This window comes from Lepus europaeus, chromosome 1, assembly GCF_033115175.1.
Source record: "Lepus europaeus isolate LE1 chromosome 1, mLepTim1.pri, whole genome shotgun sequence".
Taxonomy (NCBI): domain Eukaryota; kingdom Metazoa; phylum Chordata; class Mammalia; order Lagomorpha; family Leporidae; genus Lepus; species Lepus europaeus.
In genome coordinates, this window is record NC_084827.1 from 180,758,962 (window position 1) to 180,779,382 (window position 20,421).

General features: G+C 57.9%; 1 protein-coding gene across 5 annotated transcripts; it reads left to right on the plus strand.

Annotated features, from left to right (window-relative positions):
- Positions 1 to 6,432: 6,432 nt before the first annotated feature.
- On the plus strand, positions 6,433 to 19,721 carry COPS8 (COP9 signalosome subunit 8). 5 transcript variants are annotated; one of them, XM_062193828.1, is made up of 8 exons: positions 6,434 to 6,587; positions 7,265 to 7,335; positions 8,624 to 8,672; positions 9,733 to 9,865; positions 15,257 to 15,364; positions 16,603 to 16,665; positions 17,482 to 17,529; positions 19,474 to 19,721. In XM_062193828.1, exons 1-8 carry the CDS (start codon positions 6,510 to 6,512, stop codon positions 19,551 to 19,553), a joined length of 630 nt encoding a protein of 209 aa, XP_062049812.1. In that variant the 5' UTR covers positions 6,434 to 6,509; the 3' UTR covers positions 19,554 to 19,721. The 5 variants fall into 5 exon arrangements, with proteins under 5 accessions (XP_062049838.1, XP_062049825.1, XP_062049812.1 ...); XM_062193834.1 differs by lacking the exon at positions 17,482 to 17,529; XM_062193854.1 differs by lacking the exons at positions 17,482 to 17,529; positions 19,474 to 19,721 and having other exon boundaries at positions 6,433 to 6,587; positions 16,554 to 16,643.
- Positions 19,722 to 20,421: the final 700 nt, after the last annotated feature.

The following is a 20,421-nucleotide window of genomic DNA, read 5'->3' on the forward strand; positions in this document are numbered from 1 at the left end:
TTACCTGCCTATGCTGAAAAATACAGAGGGTGGAAAATGATCAACCTTCAAGCAGAAGGCAGAAGCTGCTACGTGGTGCCACAGTGCCTCCTGCTGGCCACGCCCGGGGTTACACCAAGGTCTGTAACCTCTTCAGGGAAGAAAACAGGAACTGACTTCCCCAGGATGGTGTTCCCATCAGAAAAGTCAAGAATAATGCTTGCGTGGAGGACCCCCACGCTTGGGCCCCTGCACCCACGTGGGAGACCCAGAAGTTCCTGGCTCCCGGCTTCAGACCAGTCCAGCTCCGGTCATTGTGGCCGTTTGGGGAGTGAGCCAACAGGCATAAGTTCTGTCTCTGTCTACGCACTCCCCCTTCTCTCTGTAACTTATAAGATCTTTTGAAAAATAATAACGCTTTCTTCCCACTGCCAGAGGACAGGGCCTCAAGCCCCTTGTGAACGCGGGACACCCCAGTCCACACCCATCTGGCTGTTACCACGAACCCTCGGCCAGGCACTGGGCCAGGACTAACTCAAACTCAACGTTCACAGCACCCTTACAGGGCATCCTGGGGGGTCACCTCTTCACAGATGCAGGACACTCAGGGAGGGGTGAACGGGCTGGCCCGGGGTCCTGGGGCTTGGGCTCTCAGAGGCTCTGCCATGGACAGCGCGGGAAACACGTGCCCGCTTCTGCTCTGGTTTTCCCAAACACACCGCCAGTTCTGGTTTGGTTTCCAAATTCTTTTTTTTTTTTTTTTTTTGACAGGCAGAGTGGACAGTGAGAGAGAGACAGAGAGAAAGGTCTTCCTTTTGCCGTTGGTTCACCCTCCAATGGCCGCCGCGGTAGGCGCGCTGCGGCCGGCGCACCGCGCTGATCCGATGGCAGGAGCCAGGTGCTTATCCTGGTCTCCCATGGGGTGCAGGGCCCAAGCACTTGGGCCATCCTCCACTGCACTCCCTGGCCACAGCAGAGAGCTGGCCTGGAAGAGGGGCAACCGGGACAGAATCGGTGTGGTTTCCAAATTCTTAACACTTCTTCCACAGACATTGGTTTCAATTCATCAACTCCAGCTCATGTCTGAGAAAGAACACTTTATCCCTCGCAGAAGGTATATTGATCACGTACTTATCTGCAGAAGAGCTGGCTCAGCGTTGTGGGAAACGTCTGCCTGCAGGAGGCTCCCGCTCGGCTCAGGGGCATGGATGGCCCCAATGCGACGCTGGACAATCTGAGCTAGGAATGTCAGATAGAGCCCACAGATCATCGCCAAGTTGTTGCTGGCAGGAGCTCTGGGTTAGCTTGGGGTCTCCCGGGCTCAGACGGGCTCAGGCTCAACGTGTGCTGGGGCTTGGGGAGCCCTGAGCGAGCAGAGGAGGAGAGGAGGGACAGGGAGAACAAAGGAGGAGAAACCACCCTCCTCCCCAGTTCGGGAGCGCTCCAGCTCCAGCTTGGGAGCCCGGACCCAGCGCCCACGAGGAATCCAGGGCCCGTCCTGGCGGCCGGCTTGGTTTCAGCACAGCCAGGCTGACGGCTTCCCGCCCACGTGCCAGCTCCCATCCTCGGAAACTGGCTGGCTGTCGAAGACTCTGGTCATTCCCCGGGCTCCTTGGGAAATGGCCTCCATTGATTAGCAATGTCTGCCATGTTGGCCTCCAGGGCAGCGCAGCATCCAGGCCCCAGCCTTGCCTCTGCTGTCCGTACAGAACTCTGCAGGATACTCTGTGGAGAGCGACAGTGGGGACAGTCAGGGCCTGGGTGTCCCTGCAGGTCTGCACGAGTGAGCAGGGCACCATCCTGGGCATGGACCGGGGACACAGGCCACAGAGACGTCAGGCAGCACTGGGGCACAGGCAGGGGCGCAAACAGGGCGGGGGATTCTGGGAAGTGAGCAGCATGCCGGGCCATCCCGGCCTCTCTGAGCGCGCTGGAGACCAGAGCCCTTCCAGGGGAGCACAGTGATAGACCCCTGCAGTCAGGAGAGGGACGGGCCCCCCCATGCAGACACTCATGCCTCCGGAAAAGAACTGCCCTGGACAGAAACCGGCAGGGCCTCCTGCCGCTGGGGCGGGGAAGCTGAGTGGGCAGGGAGCCAGTGGAGATGGGCAGAGGGACGATGGCTCCTCCTCTGGGCACTGGCAGGCAGGCGGTCCTGGGCCAGCGAGCACTCACTGAGCGCTGCAGGGGTCCCCACTGGCCGCACAGCCAGCTCCCTGCGGCCTGTGTGGTGAGAACACACCTGGAGATCAGACCGCGCGCGCTGTTCTCTGTTCCCACGCGTGTTGCTCACAAGCAGACTCAGGAAATAAACACAGGTGGGAGAGGGCGCTTGGACCCCTGCCTTCCCCCGGGGCCCGCCCGCCCCGCCCCAGAAGCCTTTGCTGCGGCCTGGCCTCCCCCCAGCGAGCCTGCGCGTTATTTATAACCCCTGCCTGGCCAGCACTGTCCACGGCTTCTCTTTATTCCTGCAAACTTGCCCTCACATTTGTCTGCCCTTAGCTCCAGGCCCTTTGTGAAGTTTTGCAAAAATGTTCTTTTATTATTCACTCATGAACACAAGCGTGGGCAAAAAGGAAGACAAAAGAGAAAAAGCGGTGCCCTATTTTTAAAAATTCGAGTGAAGCTGTCTGAGTTTGGGGGGACTGTCATTAATTTTTCAACAGTAAAAACTTTTTTCAGCCATAATTGAGCCCCTTAATTTCCAACGTTCACCCACCGAGCGGGACACGTGGTGGAAACCACGAGGACCGATGCCAGCCTGCCGCTGGGTCTTAAATTTGCGAATTAGTAACTCCAAAACCTTTCCTCCCGTCCGCCGGTCACGATACGTTCAACCATCACCTGGTGACACTCAGGTCACCGCCAGGCGCCTGGCCACTGTCCCCTGTGCCACGAGGAAACCTGAGGCTGCAGCTCACTGCCCCTTCTGTGACCACCGGCCAGGGCAGAGCGCTGGGGCCGAGAGGAGGACCAGAAGTGCCCAGGGGACAACCCACCAAGAGCTGCATCTGGGTGTTCGCTGGCCAGAAACACGACGGTCCCTCCAAGTCACCACCAGTCTGAGGGTCGTGCACGGACACCTGCCCTCCCGATCTACACCTGCCCCCCGCCCCAAACCCCAGCCAGCAACCTGTCAGAACCAACAAGCCCCCGGCTCTGTCCGTCTGCCTTCCCCTCTGTCTCCCTGCCCTGCCAGTTCCTGCCATGAGCCTGCCCACGCCTGAGGGTCAGCTGCCACCCTGGGCATAAAGCCCACGGGTCCTGCCCACAAGCACGGCGGCCCCACTGGCCATGAGGGAGGCGGCCCCCTGCCTGTAGCGGCTGCCCTGCCACCGGGATTCAAACATGCGCTGGCCACATACTCAGCTCAAAGCCCTCGTCCTTTGAGGCCCATTCTCTAGCCCTGGGTCCTGCAGCCTCCAAACCAGAGAACCATCTGGAACTTTTTATCACCAGCGTCTGAACGTGGCCTCTTGGCTGCCGGGCTCTGAACTTGACACAGGTCACACATGCGTGCTGTGTGCTTTCTCCTTGCCTGTGGAGCAAAGGAGATAAGACCACAATTCTGCTGCAGACGACCTCCTGCCCAGGCTCGCAGAAGGTGGGGCCACACACACACACACACCCCCGTGGGGCCCAGACCATCCTGTTCCTGGGTGTGAGGTGGGGCTGGGGCGGCCTCCACTGCCCCCCACTCCCCATCCTCCCCCGGAAGGCTCACCTGTGGGGGCTGCCCTGGGTTTCTGGCTCATTGGCCAGTGGGCAGCCCCAGGTCAGAGCCTCCCTGGCCAGGTGGCCTCTCTGCGGGAGGTCAGAGTCCCAGCCACAGACCCCTCTGGGTCAGGCGCCTTTCCCTCCTCAGCCTTTGTAATCACTTGTTGACAGACTGCAACTTAGTGGCTTCTCACCGCGTGTCCAACGTGTAACACATCTTCCCAGGCAGATCAATCAATTCACAAGCTTTTACTGGGATTCCGCCCTCCGGCGAGGTTCCATGGTCCCAACAGAGCAGGGGCCAGGGAAGTCCTGCGTGGAGGTTGGGAGGGTGTGGGGGTTAAAGGGCAGGGCAGGCCTGAGCCTCATTGTTGACCTTTAGGCACCCGCGGGGACCTTGACAAGGACTTTTCTTCCCAGGAAGTGTGGGTAGGGACTCTCCATTCCCGGAAGTGTAGGCCTTCCCTCCTTGGCGATCCCAAAGCTACCATTCCGACCTTTTGATGATTGGGAAGGGGGCAATGCTGAGTCTCTGGCTACTTCCTGCTGACTGGGGACGATGAGGTACTCTCCACTGGCATGGGGCGATGTCTCAAGCCGCTGTCCCCTGGGTGGGAGCCGAGTATATCCCTGTGGCAGCATTTGGTTGACCGCCATTGTCACCTGCTGTAAACACTCAGACACTGTGGCCTACAAGTCAGGGTGAGAACAGCAACCAATGATCCTAAGAGCGGCGTTAACCAGGAAATGAGAGGATTTCACAGAGGAGAGGAAATGGGGGGGGGGGGGTCTCTGGACCCTTGTGAGGACAGTTTGATGGACGTGGTTTAAATATGATCGCAGCCGAGACCGGGAGAAAGGCCACTCAACTTTTGCAGGTAGCGGGGTTTGTCTGTAGAGAAATTCTGAATAATCACACAACAGTAAGTGTGGGAGAGGACATCAGTACACACAGCTTGGGAGCAGAGCCAATGGTGGTGGAGTAGAGGCTGTGATTCTAAAGGAATGAGGCCCAAGTGGGCTAGGGCCAAAGGACAGCGTCACTATCAGAGGAGCTAAGAAAGGTGCTGTCTCAGCCGAACAGAACCTGACAGAAGGGGCCTGATGATAATCAGGTGGCTTCAGGCCTTGTAAGCTAGGAGGCCCAGACCTGTCTCTTCAGAGGGTGCATCCTAAGGGAGGTGAGAACCTGCTTGGGGAAGGCACTCTGTTGATCTCCATTACCCAGCTGGCCTGGGACGTTTACAGTTCCCCCTGCAGTGTTGCTGACCCAGCCTCAGCAGCGGTGGTCACCTTGGAAGCTGGGCTGAGTGAGGGGCTTTTCAGCTTGGAGCCAGCAAGACCTGCGGCTCCGACCTATGCGCCCTTCGACGCCAGGGCAGGTCCATTTCCAGTGACCCAGCTCTTGGCTGGCAGAGCGGCCAGGCTCTTCACAAGCTGACTTCTGCTGAGGCCCGGGCTCACCACGTCGAAAGCCCCTGCAGTGGACTGGCCTGCTGGCTCTCTGAGGGCAGAGCTACATGTAACAGGCCAAGACGGAAGCTTGAGGCCCCATCATCACCCCTAAAGGACACCCCAGACCCCTTACCAGTCACCCCCACCGCAGCCCCCGGAACACCGCGGCCACGGCCCAGCCCAGCCGGCTGCTTTCTCTCCAGGGACGCGCCCGCTGGGCATTCCACCCCGGACACCAGGGGCGACGCGGCCCCACCACCATCCCCTCCCCCGCATCTCGCCGACCCCCACCACTCTGAGCTCTCAGGGCCGGCGCGTGGGCGCCCCAGGTCCAGCGTCACCCACCGCGGAGCCACCACGCCCGCCCCTGCTGATGGTCTCAGTCCCCGCGCTCGGGCTTGGTCTGCGAGGAGCCGGGCAGGTGCGCACAGACGCGCGGCCACCGCCCTTCCAAGCGCACCCCAACCATGGGATCCCGGGGCGCTGCGACCCCGAGGCTGGCGGGCGGCGTCTCAGGGTCACGGCCCGGCCAGGTCGGGTGGGTGGGGGTCTGTGCTGAGAGGGGCGGCGCCCCGGAAAGCGGAGCCCCGCGGACCCCGCGGACCCCGCCTAGCAAACCTGAGCGGAAGCGCACGGCGTGAGGGAGGGTCGGGCTCTGGGGCGGGACGCTGCGGGGAGACGGGGACCCCAGTGACACCCGACCCCTGCGGCCCCGCGGGTACCGCCCGCACTCGTGTCCCCGCCGCAGTCCGCCACCGCACACCTCGCGGAGACGGCGCAGTTCCGGGAGGGACAGAGGGAAGCACTCCATCTCCTCGCCCGGGCTCAGAGCGGCGGCCGGGCGCCCCCGGTTCTGCGCAGGGCAAATCTGCACGTACAGGCCCTGAACTCCACAGCCGCCCCGCTCCCGGGCGGGATCCGGGGCCCGGCGGCGCCCGCCTCGAGCCTCGGCCGGGGACAGCGCGGCCCCGTGACCCCCGCACAATCGTGCCCGTGCTGTCCCAGCCACTTCCGCCATCGAGCGTCCATCACCTTCCTGTCCTGCGCACTGGGCGACCTCGGGCGGGCACAAGCTCCGCCCTTTCCGCCGGCCGCCGCGCGCCCCGGAAGTGGTTTCCCGCGACGGCTGGCTGGTCCTCCCAACCACCGAGAGTGCCGCCCAGAGCGCCGGCGCACGCTCCCTCGCCACCTCCTATCCCTGCGTCCGCGGCGCCCCGGGCCTTGCCGGGACCTCTGTGCGCATGCGCAGGAGCGCTGGGCCGCGGCGACGGCGTGGTGCGTCATCGGGGTGCGACGCCCCGGGGGACCGTGCGGGGTTTGGCTGGCTGGAAGGGGCGGCGGCGAGACCGGGCGGGAAGATGCCAGTGGCGGTGATGGCAGAAAGCGCCTTCAGCTTCAAGAAGCTACTGGATCAGTGCGAGAACCAGGAGCTCGAGGTAGCCGCGTGCCGCGCGCTGGGAGGAGCTCCGGGGCCGCCCCCGGGCTCCGGGCGGCGCCGGTTTCCAGGGTAACGGGCTGGGGCGCGCGGAGAGCGGGCGCGGGACGTGGGCCCGGGCGCCCGCACTGCTCGGCCGCTGCCGGACGCGGGGGGCCGCCCGGGGCGCTCGGTGTCCGGGAAGCAGGCGCGGGGTGCGTGACCCGCGGACACGCACACGCGTGGAGGGAGCGGGGCCCGGCGAGCCGTGCTCCGTGCGGGCCCGGGGAAGGCGGCCGCTGAGTGCCCGGTGCGCGGGGCCGGGCGGGGCTGTGTCTGCAGCCGCCGGGGGCTGGCGTTTCAGTCTGGTTGTTGTTTTTAAATTTGCCTGAGAGGCACCGTTGGAGGCCGTCCGTCCTCTGCTCCACTGCCCAAATGGCCGCCAGGGCCAGGGCTGGGCCAGGCTGGAGCCGGGAGCCTCTTCCAGGTCTCCCACGCGGGAGCAGGGGCCCAGGACTCGGCCGTCTCCCAGGCCACAGCAGGGAGCGGGATCGGAGCTGGAGCAGCCGGGTCTCGAACCTGCGCCCCTGTGGGACGCTGGCGCCGCGGGCCGCAGCCCTACCCCGGAAGATTTAAATCTGGATTTCTTTTCCTTGGTGTGGATAAGAGTCAAGGACTCTTGCCTTTCTGGCGTTCTAGGCTCCTGGCGGAATTGCGACGCCCCCGGTGTATGGCCAGCTGCTGGCTTTGTATCTGCTGCATAACGACATGTGAGTACCTGCAATGACGTGCCAGTGCCCTTACCTGTACGGCCACCCTGGGGTTCCCGGGAGCCCCGAGGGTCTGCACAGAGGGAGCGGCCTGCACTGCACTACGGTGGCCGGGTCCTGTAGCTCCTCCTCCTCCTAAGGAGAATACTGGGTTTGTAGGGAGACGCAGACAGGCAGGCGAGGAGCTGCAGGCGGCTGGTTCACCCCCGGGTGCCTCAGCGGCCGGGACTGGTCCAGACCACAGCTGGGAGCCCAGAGCGCCACCCAGGAACCCACTCCCACGAGCCGGCCCCGCCGTGTGGGTTGGCAGGAGGCAGAGGCAGGAGCCGGAGTGGGCTGTGAGGCTGGGCAGCCTGGGCCCTGGAAGCGGGCGCCTGAACCCCGGGCGCGTGCCTGCCGGCGCCATCTTCCGAGTCTTTTCCCGCAGAGCCTTTGAAGAACCCTCGGGTCTGAGAGTCAGCTCGGTTCATGAGAAAGTGCGGGGCGCATGACTCTTTCCAAAGACCATTTCTGGCTTTTTTGCCTTTTTTAAAAATTGTCCTCTGACCTCTGCCCAGCCGATGGCCCCTGTTGTCAGCAGGCCCAGAGAAGCTGCCGGGAGGTGAGGGCCGGCAGGGCTTTGCTGCCGACTCGCCGAGAGCTCCTGGGAGCCTTTTCTTAGAGGGTGACCCGTTCCTGCTCACTGGGAGACGTCAGAACGCTCACGGGGTCGCTGTGACCCCAGTGACGCCTGATGGTTTTCTTCTACATTTCTCTGAGCCCTTTCTTTCCTGTCTGCCTAGAAACTGAGCTGGGCTCTCTGCCTCCATCGTGTGAGTCACCCGCTTTGTTTCCTGTGGCCCCATCACAGGGTTGTCCTGGTCCAGGTTTCTCCCCCAAATCCCCCAACTGTGGAGGTTCTGGGGGCGGGGCTGTGAGGAGGACAAAGCCTGGGCACCCTCCTCCCGGGAAGGCCAGACCTTGGAAGCGCGTTCCTTTGTTTGCTTCCATATCTGGGTGGATATTTGGGCAGTTCTGTGTAAATCTTTGTATTTTTGATGTTGGCTTAATTCAGGATCTGAACCATTAATTCAGAAATTCACTAAAAATGGCAGAATGTTACGTTGATGAAAATATTTCTTGTCTTTTTTTCTTGAGAATTACTCTTAATTCCCCAGAACAAATTCATATAAAATTAAGTTTTACTCTGTATTATGTGTAGAGTATTTTAAATTAACTTCTATTTTCATTAGGACCTAGTCATTTCAAACATTTTTTATTGATTGCTCTTTGCACTGGTTTACATTAGGAATAACGCAAGATACCTTTGGAAGAGAATACCACCTGCCATAAAGTCTGTAAGTAACCTGTGTTACTTTCACGTGGTGATAACATTGACTGACCTGGAAATTCCTTAAAGCGGTTTCCTTCCCGTGTCACTGAAGTTGTCATTAAGCTGGTGTTAAAGGTGAGAACCGACCTCAGTCGCTGCAGTCAGAAACGAGAACTTCCCTGGGATGGCGGAGGGGTCGGCTCGGCTTCCCCGGTCATTGCAGCTGCACCGCTGAGCCAGGCCACACGAAGGGCTGGGGCGGTGGCAGCAGAGGGGGGATTTTCAACGGAGCTGTGCAGGTTCCTGAAACAGAAGTGACTTTGAGACTGGTGCATACACTCCTGTTCTGAAATGGTTATTCGCAGCGTTGGGATTGTCTGTCCAGTTAGGAGATTGGGTTTCTTGTTTTGGATGGAGAAGCAAGCGAAAAGCTTCTTCCCCAGTGGGCCGCAGTGGTTCTTGGGCTTCAGGTGAGTCCCTGTGTCTCCGTGAGTGGGAAGGGAGTTTTCAGCTGGTCTCTGCGTGGGACCAGGAATCCACCTCAGGTTGTGGTTGGTTCTCAGCCGGACATCGGATTAGTGTTTTTACTCCCATCCTTTCCCAGAGGTGCTGTGAAGTGAGGTGAGAAAGAGCTGTCCATTAAGCACAGGGTCCCCGTGGTGGAGGCGCGAGGGTTTGTGGCCTCCTACGACGGCCTGTGCTGACCACTGGCTCTTGCTCGCGGCCCGAGGGCATCGTGCTATGTGTGTGGCAACTGCAGACGGGGCGCCTTTCGAATCAGCAGCACCGAGATACTTGGGGCCCAGGCTTAATCCTGAATGTGTGTGGATTGCTCTCTCAGCCCTTAATCCGCTGTGGTAATAAACATTTATAGCAAATGAATAAAGAACTTTTACAGTACTGCTCATGCTGTTTAAAAACTGTTTGAATGTGGTTGGACTGAAAAAGTGATTGCATCTCTTAGAAGGAACGTTAGATTTTGTGTGGACGATGCAGCTACCACGTTGTACGTCTCTCTGACTTTTGCTTTAAGACGCAGTTGTTTACAGGAGGAGCACTTTGAAAGACTGTGACGTGTGTTACAGGCGAACTCTGAGCTCGGGGGGATCTGGTCGGTGGGACAGAGGATCTGGCAGAGGGATTTCCCTGGCATCTACACGACCATCAGCGCTCACCAGTGGTCCGAGACGGTGCAGCCCATCATGGAGGCGCTGAGAGGTGCGTTTCTCTGTGTTGGAAGTTAGAGCAGACCTTTCCCGAGGCTGCAGGGGTGGAGGGAGTCGGCTGGGGCGTTTTCTCAGGTGAGTGGGCAGCTTTCCGAGTTCGCATTTTATTTGGTTCAGAAGGCGCGGCCGCTTTCTGTTGCTGAGGCTGTGTCAGCAGTTCAGGGCTGCGTGTCTCAGTTTGATTCTAGATTAGAATTGCTCCTGTCGGGCTCTCTGCTACAATCCCCTGAGTTCACGGCGTGAGTGGGTAGAAGGTTTGGAATCCCTGCGGAAGTGGAGACTGGGTCAGCTTCGGCCTCGGCGGGTGACTGGCCGGCGGCTTCCCAGGCGAGCAGGCGCAGGACGGCTCCGGAACGTGTAGGGGCTGACGCAGCGATGGGGCGACAGCAGGAGGCGGCTCCTTGACACTGGAGTGGAGAAAGCGGGGGTGCGGGGCAGGTGAGGGAGCGAAGGGAGGAGGGGGTGCGGCCGTGCGGGTCCCGTAGGGGCAGTGCTGGCATCACAGTGAACAGCCTTCGCCCCTGCTGTGGGCCTGAGAAGGGATAGTGGATTTCATGGTGTGGGCTGAGCGGCCCTAACTGAAAATCTGAAGTGCCCTCAAATCTTAGAAGTTTGTGAGCATGGACAGGACCTCACACATGGAGAATCCACTGCTGGCCTTGTGTGCTGTGCCACAGCCAAGTAGAGATCTACTGAAAGTATCGTCAAGTCACAGAGACAGTGTAGGGTGTATGTGAAACATAGAGGAATTGTGTGTTTAGGCGTACGTCGCATCCCCAGAGCACCTCATTAGGTGCAACTACCCCAATCCACAAAGCCTCAGAGCTGAAGCACTCGGCGTTTCCAGGCCTGTGTCTGGGGCAGCCTGGGACTGGCAGCGAGGGCCCGCGCCAGGGCCTCGGGCCAGCTCCGTGCAGCAGGCCGGTCGGCAGGAGCAGCCTCGGGCTCCTTACTCAAGCCGCCTTGGGCTTTGGGTCGTCGCCCCGCAGATCTCTGTCATGTTGGGGGTCCCTGGGAAGCGGCCCGGTAGACCCCGGGAGACTGGAAGGTGCGTTGTGGGGGTGCGGACTGTGGGGCCGGGGCTCGTCCCTCAGTGGGAGTGACTCCTGCATTCTGGAACATTCGGTCAGCCTTCGGTGCTCCCCGCCGTCCTGGGACTCCGGCAGGTCCCCAGAGCCAGGAGTGCTGCTTGATGGTGGAGGGCGGCCCGTGGTGGGAGTGACTCCTGCATTCTGGAACATTCGGTCAGCCTTCGGTGCTCCCCGCCGTCCTGGGACTCCGGCAGGTCCCCAGAGCCAGGAGTGCTGCTTGATGGTGGAGGGCGGCCCGTGGTGGGTTTGAATTATTGCCAAATTTTGCCAGATTGAATGTTTTGGTTTTTCATGTGTTACACACACACTTGTCTTCAAGTTAAAAACGCTGTCTCAGGTCTGTTCCTCTTTATTCTGAGTTAGTCCCAGTCCTGTTAGAAAATCAGAGACGGCTTAGGTGAGGTCGGGCCAGTGAGAGAATTGTTTCCACAGGAGACCCAGAAGGACTCGCTGTGGGCAGTGACCCTTCTCCCCAGGGCCTCTGGGTGGGGTGAGGGCCAGGATGGCTGGAGCTGGAGATGGGCTGCCCCTGGCAGGCACAGAGGAATTTGGTTCCCTGGCCCCTGGCCCGAGGGTGCCTGCCTCCCCATGTACAGCATGGCTGGTGGGGCAGGTTGCACAGGGTGGGGCCGCTCACTGTCCCTGTGCCCCGGCATCGGCACCTGGCGGTGAGCAGTCTGGTAGATGACAGGCACAGGAAGCGGAAGTTGAACAGCTGAACCGTAGCGAGCCTTTCTTAGGCCTCCGTTGTACTCAGCGCGTCCTGCCCTAAGTTTCCGCAGATCCCAGGTGCTGGCTCAGGGCCGGCGTCCGGGGTGTGACTGTGCGGTGGGAGTTCAGAGCTAGGGTTGCGTGGTGACTCTCGGGGTGCGGGGGTGTGAGTCACGGGCTGGGGCATGAGAAGCAGCCCATGTGGTGGCCTCTCCCTGACGCCGGGACCCTGACCCGCCACCCATGTTGTGGCTGCTCCTCCTGTTCCCCCCTTCCCGTCCCTCCTCTTCCGTTCACGTTCTAGCACGCTTCACTCTGGCCAGAACATAAGATTTAAAGTAAATATTTTAATTTATGCTGATTTGCCTAATGAGCATAGTTTCCTGGTGTACACTCTAATTTTTCTAAAGAAACCAAAAAGGTGTTCCTTTTCCATTGTTACCTCGGTTCTTTCCCATTGAGTTGCCGTAGCTTTCAGTAGAAAATGTTTCTTTAAGATGTTTGAGGGGCAGAGGGTGAGGTATAGCGGATAAGGCTGCCACCACGAGGCCGGCATCCTATATGGGTGCTGGTTCAAGTCCTGGCTGCTCCGCTTCTGATCCAGCTCTCTGCTGTGGCCTGGGAAAGCAGTGAAAGATGGCCCAAGTCCTTAGATCCCTGCACCCGTGTGGGAGACCTGGAAGAAGCTCCTGGCTTCAGCCTCTTCCAGCCCCAGCCATTGTGGTCATTTGGGGAGTGAACCAGCAGATGAAAGATCTTTCTCTGTGTCTCCTGCTCTCACTAACTCTGACTTTCAAATTAAAAAAATACACATGTTTTAGAAATCTATGTTACATAGTTGGGTTGAAAGATGGAGGGAGAGTAGAGGCTGGCCAGTGAAAGCTGGGGAGCACTGTAACTGAGCAGGACGCCGCACCCGTTTGTCCTGGTGTGACCACCCCCCAGCACGCGTGCAGCACAGGCCCTCGGGAGACCACCCCCCAGCACGCGCGCAGCGCAGGCCCTCGGGAGACCACCCCCAGCACGCGCACAGCGCAGGGCCTCGGGAGACCACCCCCCAGCACGTGTGCAGCGCAGGCCCTCGGGAGACCACCCCCCAGCACATGTGCAGCGCAGGCCCTCGGGAGACCACCCCCCAGCACGTGTGCAGTGCAGGCCCTCGGGAGACCACCCCCCAGCACGTGTGCAGCGCAGGCCCTCGGGAGACCACCCCCCAGCACGTGCGCAGCGCAGGGCCTCGGGAGACCACCCCCCAGCACGTGTGCAGCGCAGGCCCTCGGGAGACCACCCCCCAGCACGTGCACAGCGCAGGCCCTCGGGAGACCACCCCCCAGCACGTGTGCAGCGCAGGCCCTCGGGAGACCACCCCCCAGCACGTGCACAGCGCAGGCCCTCGGGAGACCACCCCCCAGCACGTGTGCAGCGCAGGCCCTCGGGAGACCACCCCCAGCACGCGCACAGCGCAGGGCCTCGGGAGACCACCCCCCAGCACGTGTGCAGCGCAGGCCCTCGGGAGACCACCCCCCAGCACGTGTGCAGCGCAGGCCCTCGGGAGACCACCCCCCAGCACGTGTGCAGCGCAGGGCCTCGGGAGACCACCCCCCAGCACGTGTGCAGCGCAGGCCCTCGGGAGACCACCCCCCAGCACGTGCACAGCGCAGGCCCTCGGGAGACCACCCCCCAGCACGTGTGCAGCGCAGGCCCTCGGGAGACCACCCCCAGCACGCGCACAGCGCAGGGCCTCGGGAGACCACCCCCCAGCACGTGTGCAGCGCAGGCCCTCGGGAGACCACCCCCCAGCACTTGCTCACCGCAGGCTTCCCTGGGGCTGCTGGCCTCCCCAGGAGTAGGAAGTAGAGAGATAGCCCTGTAAAGAGCTTGGAAAGAAGGGGGTAGGTGGAACAGTGCACGCCATGGGGGGTTGATCTCTTGTTCCATGAGGCGTGTGGAGGTGAAGGCTTGGCTCGGCCGTCAGGAAAAAATTCTGTGTCCCATGTTGGAGGCTGGGTTGAGTCTCGCCTCCATACCGAATTCCATCTCCTGCTGTCGTGCGCCCTGGAGGCCGTGGTGAGGGCTCAGGTAGTTGGATCCCTGCCACCCATGTGGGGGATCTGGGTTAGTTCCAGGCTCCCGGCTTTTCTTAGGTCCTGCCCAGCCCTGCCTGTTTTGGGCATTTGAGGCATAAACCAGTGGATGAAAGACCTTTCTCTCTCTCTCAAACAAACAAACAAACAAAAATAAATAGACGTATGCACTGCAGTGCTGTGAGCTCAGAGGAGGCAGGCGGTGGAAGGACACAGGCCAGAAGCCCGGGGAGAAGGTGCGAGGCCTGGAGAGCCAGGGGACTGGCGTGGAGCGAGCAGAGCAAACCGTCTGGCAGGGCCCCAGAACCATGGGGCTGGCCGTGTTACGGGGTGTGCACCAGTGGGTTAAATGTGCAGAATGAAAATGACAGGCACTCCCTCAGCCTGCTGACAGCCACGTGGAGGAGCTCGTGGGTTACGCAAGAGCCCTGGGCAGGACCGGCCGGCTGGGTCAGCAGAGTTCTCCTCGGTCTCTGACGTGACTCCCTGTAGACGTGTAAGCCCGCCCAGCGTCACGTGCCCGTCCTCGGGATGCGATGCTGCTGCCGCCTGGTAGTCCTTTTATTTTTTTAAGCAATCAGAGTTAGACTTTTTATTTAAGATTTATGCCAGGAGCTCCTTCTGGGTCTTCCACACGGGTGCAGGGGCCCGAACACCTGGGCCATCTTCCACTGCTTTCCCAGGCCATAACAGAGAGCTGGATTGGACGTGGAGCAGCCGGGACTAGAACCAGCACCTGTATGGGATGCCAGCACCACAGGGCCGAGGCTTAGTCCACTGCGCCACAGCACCAGCCCCAGGCAGCCCTTCCTGGTGGGGCAGGAGCTGAGGACGTGGGGCGTCACTGAAGTCAGGCGTTTGATGCAGACTTTGAAAGGTGGGTGTGGTCATTACTGGGGTTGTTCTGTGACACCCAGGGCTGCTCCTGCACCACAGAGCCTCCTGAGAAGGGAGGTGGGTTCCTGGGTTTTCTGCAGACCCTCCCGAGACGGGAGGCGCGTTCCTGGATTTTCCGCTCCAGTCATTCCAGTGTTTGTACGTGAAGTGAAAAAGTTACACGTTTACGTCCTCAATACAAAAATGTATTTGAATTACATTTTCTGGGCGCTTGAGTATTGTGCATATTGGCTCCTTTCCACCTTTCCATTTTCCTTGTCCTTTGGGAGAGGTTTTTCCATAAGTGTGAGAAATGCACCTGTTGTCTAGCAGTGTGGAGCCTCTCCCGTGGTAGGCACATACATGCACAGGCACTGCAGAAAGTTCATGAGAAGACGGAATTAAAGATAAGTTATTGTAGTGCAAGAAGAGTTAAAATCTGTACATAGTTGTAGCACAAAAGAAAAAAAACAGTTCCGTGAACTCTGAAGATCTTTCATATATCTGGAGCTGTAATGCGTGTGATCATGTCTTGTTCATAAACATTGGACAGGAACAGTTTAACTGTGTTTTTGAACGCCTGCTCTTGGTTGCCTTTCTGCCACCCTCCGGCTCCCCCAGACGCAACAAGGAGACGAGCCTTCGCCCTGGTCTCTCAAGCGTACACCTCGATAATCGCAGACGACTTCGCGGCCTTCGTGGGGCTTCCTGTGGAAGAGGCCGTGAAAGGTAATTTTGTCTGCTTTGTAATCACAAATGAAAAATAGAGAAGTGTGTTCTCAGCTCACAGTTCCCACCTCTGAGAGCCTAGCGTCAGAGTGTGTGTGGGAAATTCGTGTGCATTTTTTAGGATAGTGATAAGAGACGCCCCCTGCAGGGTTTGGCCGGAAGCGGCCTTGAATCCAGCTCATTCTGGTTCTGCAGGAAGCAGATTTGTGAACCTCCACAGCGCTGACCCAGAAACTCCGTCCCGACTGACCTCACTGTCTGCATCAGATGTCCTGGTTCCCCGTGCGTGGTGAAGGCCGCCCCCCGCTGCCCCTGTCAGCACGTTCACTTGCTGCCATTCCTTACTCAAACCCTGGGTGCTCTGCCCACTGGTGCCCACTGGTCTCCAAGGGACCCTGTGCGTTGTCCTGTCTCAGGTGGTACCCAGACTGTCGTGTCCACTTGCTGGGTTCTGGGGAACATCGCACACACCCTGGTGCCTTGTTGAATGCTGATTTTCCAACTACAACAGGAGCCCAGTGGAGCACCACATCTTAGGCTTACATTTCCGGGGCTTGGCACAGTTCTAGGCACATGGAGAGCAGGTTAATGAACGTTCGTACATTGACTCATAGTGTTACTCAAGCAGTCATGTATTTGTTTGATGGCTAACTTATTATCTACTGTGTAATATGGCCAATGCCCATGCTCCTATCTGACTGCCAGGGGGAGTCCAGCTACCATCCCGTCCCTTAGGCTAGTTGTGTGAGCTGGGGTAGATCACTTGGCTCCCTAAGCTTTGTTTTCCATACCTGTTAACGCCCATATGTCCTGCTCCAGAGCTGGGACAGCTACATAGAGGATCCCGATACGGGCACCTAGCGTGGTCATTCATGGTCAGCCTTCTGTGTACATGGAACCTGTTGTTTCACCACCATCTTGGATGTTACCGATGAGATGATTAGTAAAGATATCCTATATGTTTTCCTTATGTCTGTTCTGAATAGTATTGATTAAGCTAATTCTGTGATACATAAACCAATGACACATTAGTGATTCTAGCAGCCTGATGAGGGGAAAATGAGGCTTTGATACATGTGCAAAAAATGTTTGCATGCTCTTTATAATACATCTTTTTAGTAAAAAATGCACATGTCTGCTTGAAACTAACCATGTCAGGTCTCCCATGCAAGTGATGTCATGTGGACAGGTTGTGGATCCGTTATTCCTTCCTGTTCATGTGAGATGCGCCTCCGTAGGTATCTTGGAGCAAGGATGGCAAGCTGACTCCTCCACAAGGATGGTGCTGCCCAGGAAGCCAGGTAGGTGGCACCCCTCACCCACGTGCAGGGGCAATGCTGCGCCATAGCCTTGGTTTTAAATAATTTGATGAAAAATAACGCTGCAATAACTCAGTGGAAGTGTGTTTTAAATACACATGTGGATATAATGGATACTTAGGGTAGAAGGAAACACAATGGTCACCTAATTTTTTTTTAGAAACACATTTCTTGTGTAAAAGATGATGTAGTTGTTTCATAATACTTATTACAACTAATTTGGCAAAATATCGGTCTTCATTTTTCTATTGATGGAGCCATTCCTCCTATTTTTTTAAGATTGATTTGTTTGAAAGAGTGAGAGAGGCAGAGACAGGAATTCCATCCGCTGTTTCACTCCACAAATGATTGCAGCAGCTGGAGCTGGTCCAGGCTGAAGCCAGGAGCCTGAGCCCCACCCAGGTCTCGCTCTCGGAAGTGAGCTGTGCTCATGCCTGCCTGGTGGCCTCTCTTCCTCCTACTTGTGGGAACATCCTTTTCTGCTGGTCTTTCGAGCTGAGTTTAATGCCCCTTCCATAAACTCCATCAACCCAGATTTCCTCCCCCGACTCTGCTTGCTGTGTAGATGTTGGTGAGCACACAGTCAGGTGTCACACAAATCTGTGTGCCCTGCTCTTGAGGATGGAGAGTGGAAGGCCCTGAGCCGCCAGTGTAGCTGGGCAGTAAAGACGCATGTAGTGAGGATTTGGATGCATCCCTGTGTGAGAACTAAATTGTCGCATGTGCATATTGCATTAGAAATGGCTTCTTCTGTTAAGAGGTCTTCACAGTGATGTCTGTCGTTTTTTTTAAATGCAGTTGCAGGAGCCCCAGATGTTTCCTTTAACAGATTTATTCCCTTATCAGGTATGTACACGTTTTCATACACTCATGTAAAAATCATTGTTTCTCGCTTTTTTTTTTTTTTTTTTTTTTTTGTGGTATTTTGTGTATGTGTTTACCTTGCAAACAAAGATTAAGGTGCCATGCACTTGTAGTAATACATGGGTTATGAGAGTGAAGTTCTGTGCCCACTCTGGAGCTTGCTGACTGCCTGGCCTGTCTGTCCTGCAGTGGGGCCCTGCCAGCGCTTCTCCCCACAGTTGTGTTCAGAAGGCTTCCCTGGACTGATGGGTGCTCACCTAAACATTAGAAATAAGCTGCTTGAGGATGGGATGGGGTTCTTCTTGGGTGTTGTCCCTATAGCAGGACCTGGAACGTGAGAGGCACTTAGTAGTTACTTCCTCGATTAAATGCCACATGGGGAGGGGCCCTTCCGGGTGCAGGTGGGATGTGAACAGAGGTGTTAGCTAGTGCCAGTGTGGGAGAGCTCTTCGAGGTGGAGGTGTTACCCAGTAAGAGTGTGGGAGGGGCCTTCCAGGTGGAGGTGTTACCTAGTGAGAGTGTGGGAGGAGCCCTTCCGGGTGCAGGTGGGATGTGAACAGAGGTGTTACCTAGTGAGAGTGTGGGAGGGGCTTTCCAGGTGGAGGTGTTCCCTAGTGAGAGTGTGGGAGGGGCTTTCCAGGTGGAGGTGTTACCCAGTGAGAGTGTGGGAGGGGCCTTCCAGGTGGAGGTGAGATGTGAACAGAGGTGTTACCTAGTGAGAGTGTGGGAGAGCTCTTCGAGGTGGAGGTGTTACCCAGTGAGAGTGTGGGAGGGGCCTTCCAGGTGGAGGTGGGATGTGAACAGAGGTGTTCCCTAGTGAGAGTGTGGGAGGGGCCTTCCAGGTGGAGGTGTTCCCTAGTGAGAGTGTGGGAGGGGCCTTCCGGGTGCAGGTGGGATGTGAACAGAGGTGTTACCTAGTGAGAGTGTGGGAGAGCTCTTCGAGGTGGAGGTGTTACCCAGTAAGAGTGTGGGAGGGGCCTTCCAGGTGGAGGTGGGATGTGAACAGAGGTGTTCCCTAGTGAGAGTGTGGGAGGGGCCTTCCAGGTGGAGGTGTTCCCTAGTGAGAGTGTGGGAGGGGCCTTCCGGGTGCAGGTGGGATGTGAACAGAGGTGTTAGCTAGTGACAGTGTGGGAGAGCTCTTCGAGGTGGAGGTGTTACCCAGTAAGAGTGTGGGAGGGGCCTTCCAGGTGGAGGTGGGATGTGAACAGAGGTGTTCCCTAGTGAGAGTGTGGGAGGGGCCTTCCAGGTGGAGGTGTTCCCTAGTGAGAGTGTGGGAGGGGCCTTCCGGGTGCAGGTGGGATGTGAACAGAGGTGTTAGCTAGTGACAGTGTGGGAGAGCTCTTCGAGGTGGAGGTGTTACCCAGTAAGAGTGTGGGAGGGGCCTTCCAGGTGGAGGTGTTCCCTAATGAGAGTGTGGGAGGGGCCTTCCAGGTGGAGGTGTTACCCAGTAAGAGTGTGGGAGGAGCCCTTCCGGGTGCAGGTGGGATGTGAACAGAGGTGTTCCCTAGTGAGAGTGTGGGAGGGGCCTTCCAGGTGGAGGTGTTCCCTAGTGAGAGTGTGGGAGGGGCCCTTCCGGGTGCAGGTGGGATGTGAACAGAGGTGTTCCCTAGTGAGAGTGTGGGAGGGGCCTTCCGGGTGCAGGTGGGATGTGAACAGAGGTGTTCCCTAGTGACAGTGTGCTCCCCTCACCTGCCATGCTTCATACCATCAGTGCCAGACTTGCCTTCGCTCGCATTTGGGGGAAGCACACTCTGCTGTTGGAAGTTGAGACCTCTTGGTTTGCTTTTTCAAAAGTATCCAGGCCACTAGGAGGCGCAGTGTTGTCTGAAATCAGAGCAGATGTCCTTGCAGTTGAGGATGTCGATGAGAGTGGCGGTGGAGTGGCGCTGCCATCTAACCGGGAGTGCGTGTGTCTCTCTCACACAGAGCCCGCCCCCGTGCCGCCGATTCCTAACGAGCAGCAGCTGGCCAGACTGACCGATTATGTGGCTTTCCTGGAGAACTGATGGATCCCAGAGTTCAAGATCCACCTTCAGAATCTTGTCCATTGACGCGTAGAGAAACATAAAATTGTATTTCCAATTTCTTGGCTGGATTAAGCACCTCAGCATTCCTGAGTATGTGATAAAATGCACGTGTACTATAAAGTGTACTATATATACTTTGTCCTCACACGTCCTGAAAAGTCATTGAAATAATTCTCCTCATTTAAGATTCAGCAGTGTGGATGGCGCCTGTCAGTATTGTGCAGTTTCTGTTTCCAGGGATGAGGCTTCATGTAGAACAGTGGTTGTCAGCGGTCTTTGTGCTCCCCCGCACACGCCGCACTCCCATCTGTGCTGTTGGCTGGTGGCCGCCGTGACTGGCTGAGGTTCGCGGAGGACGGTCCCCGCGGGCCACCCCTGGATTGCTGGGGACTGTGACTCATCCTCATTGGAGAAAATGCTCTCTTCTCCCCTGCCCCTGAGAATCACTAGTGCAGATACAGAAAAATAGCCACGGAACAAATAAACCGTTTCCATAGTAAACCAAGTCAGTAACATCGAGTTTTTTCCAATAGTAAAACCCTTGCTGGCAGTGGAGGGCTTCCCGGGGTGTATGGAGCTGTCAGGCCTCCTCCAGGAGGGGCAGTGTGGACTGCACGCTGGGGTTGGAGCTGCTTAGAGAAGCCAGGCACTAAGGCCGCTGTCCTGCCGCCTCTTGGCTGTGTGCCTTGGTTCAGGTTCTGTGTGGAGAATCCCTGGACACGTGCTTCTCCGGGGGGGGGATAGCCCTCTGAGTATTTGAAGCTGTTTAGTGTATCTTTAGGTTGAAACACCCCTTAGTTCAGTTACTCTGCATTTGTTCAGTTAAATACTTAATTGGATTCTTTAA

Bases quoted from the DNA above. Each gene is read 5' to 3' on its own strand.
- COPS8 (XM_062193828.1), top strand. From the start codon at position 6,510: ATGCCAGTGGCGGTGATGGCAGAAAGCGCCTTCAGCTTCAAGAAGCTA. The intron at 6,588-7,264 runs GTAGCCGCGTGC...CTGGCGTTCTAG, and splicing joins GCGAGAACCAGGAGCTCGAG to GCTCCTGGCGGAATTGCGAC. The intron at 8,673-9,732 runs GTAAGTAACCTG...CGTGTGTTACAG, and splicing joins TACCACCTGCCATAAAGTCT to GCGAACTCTGAGCTCGGGGG.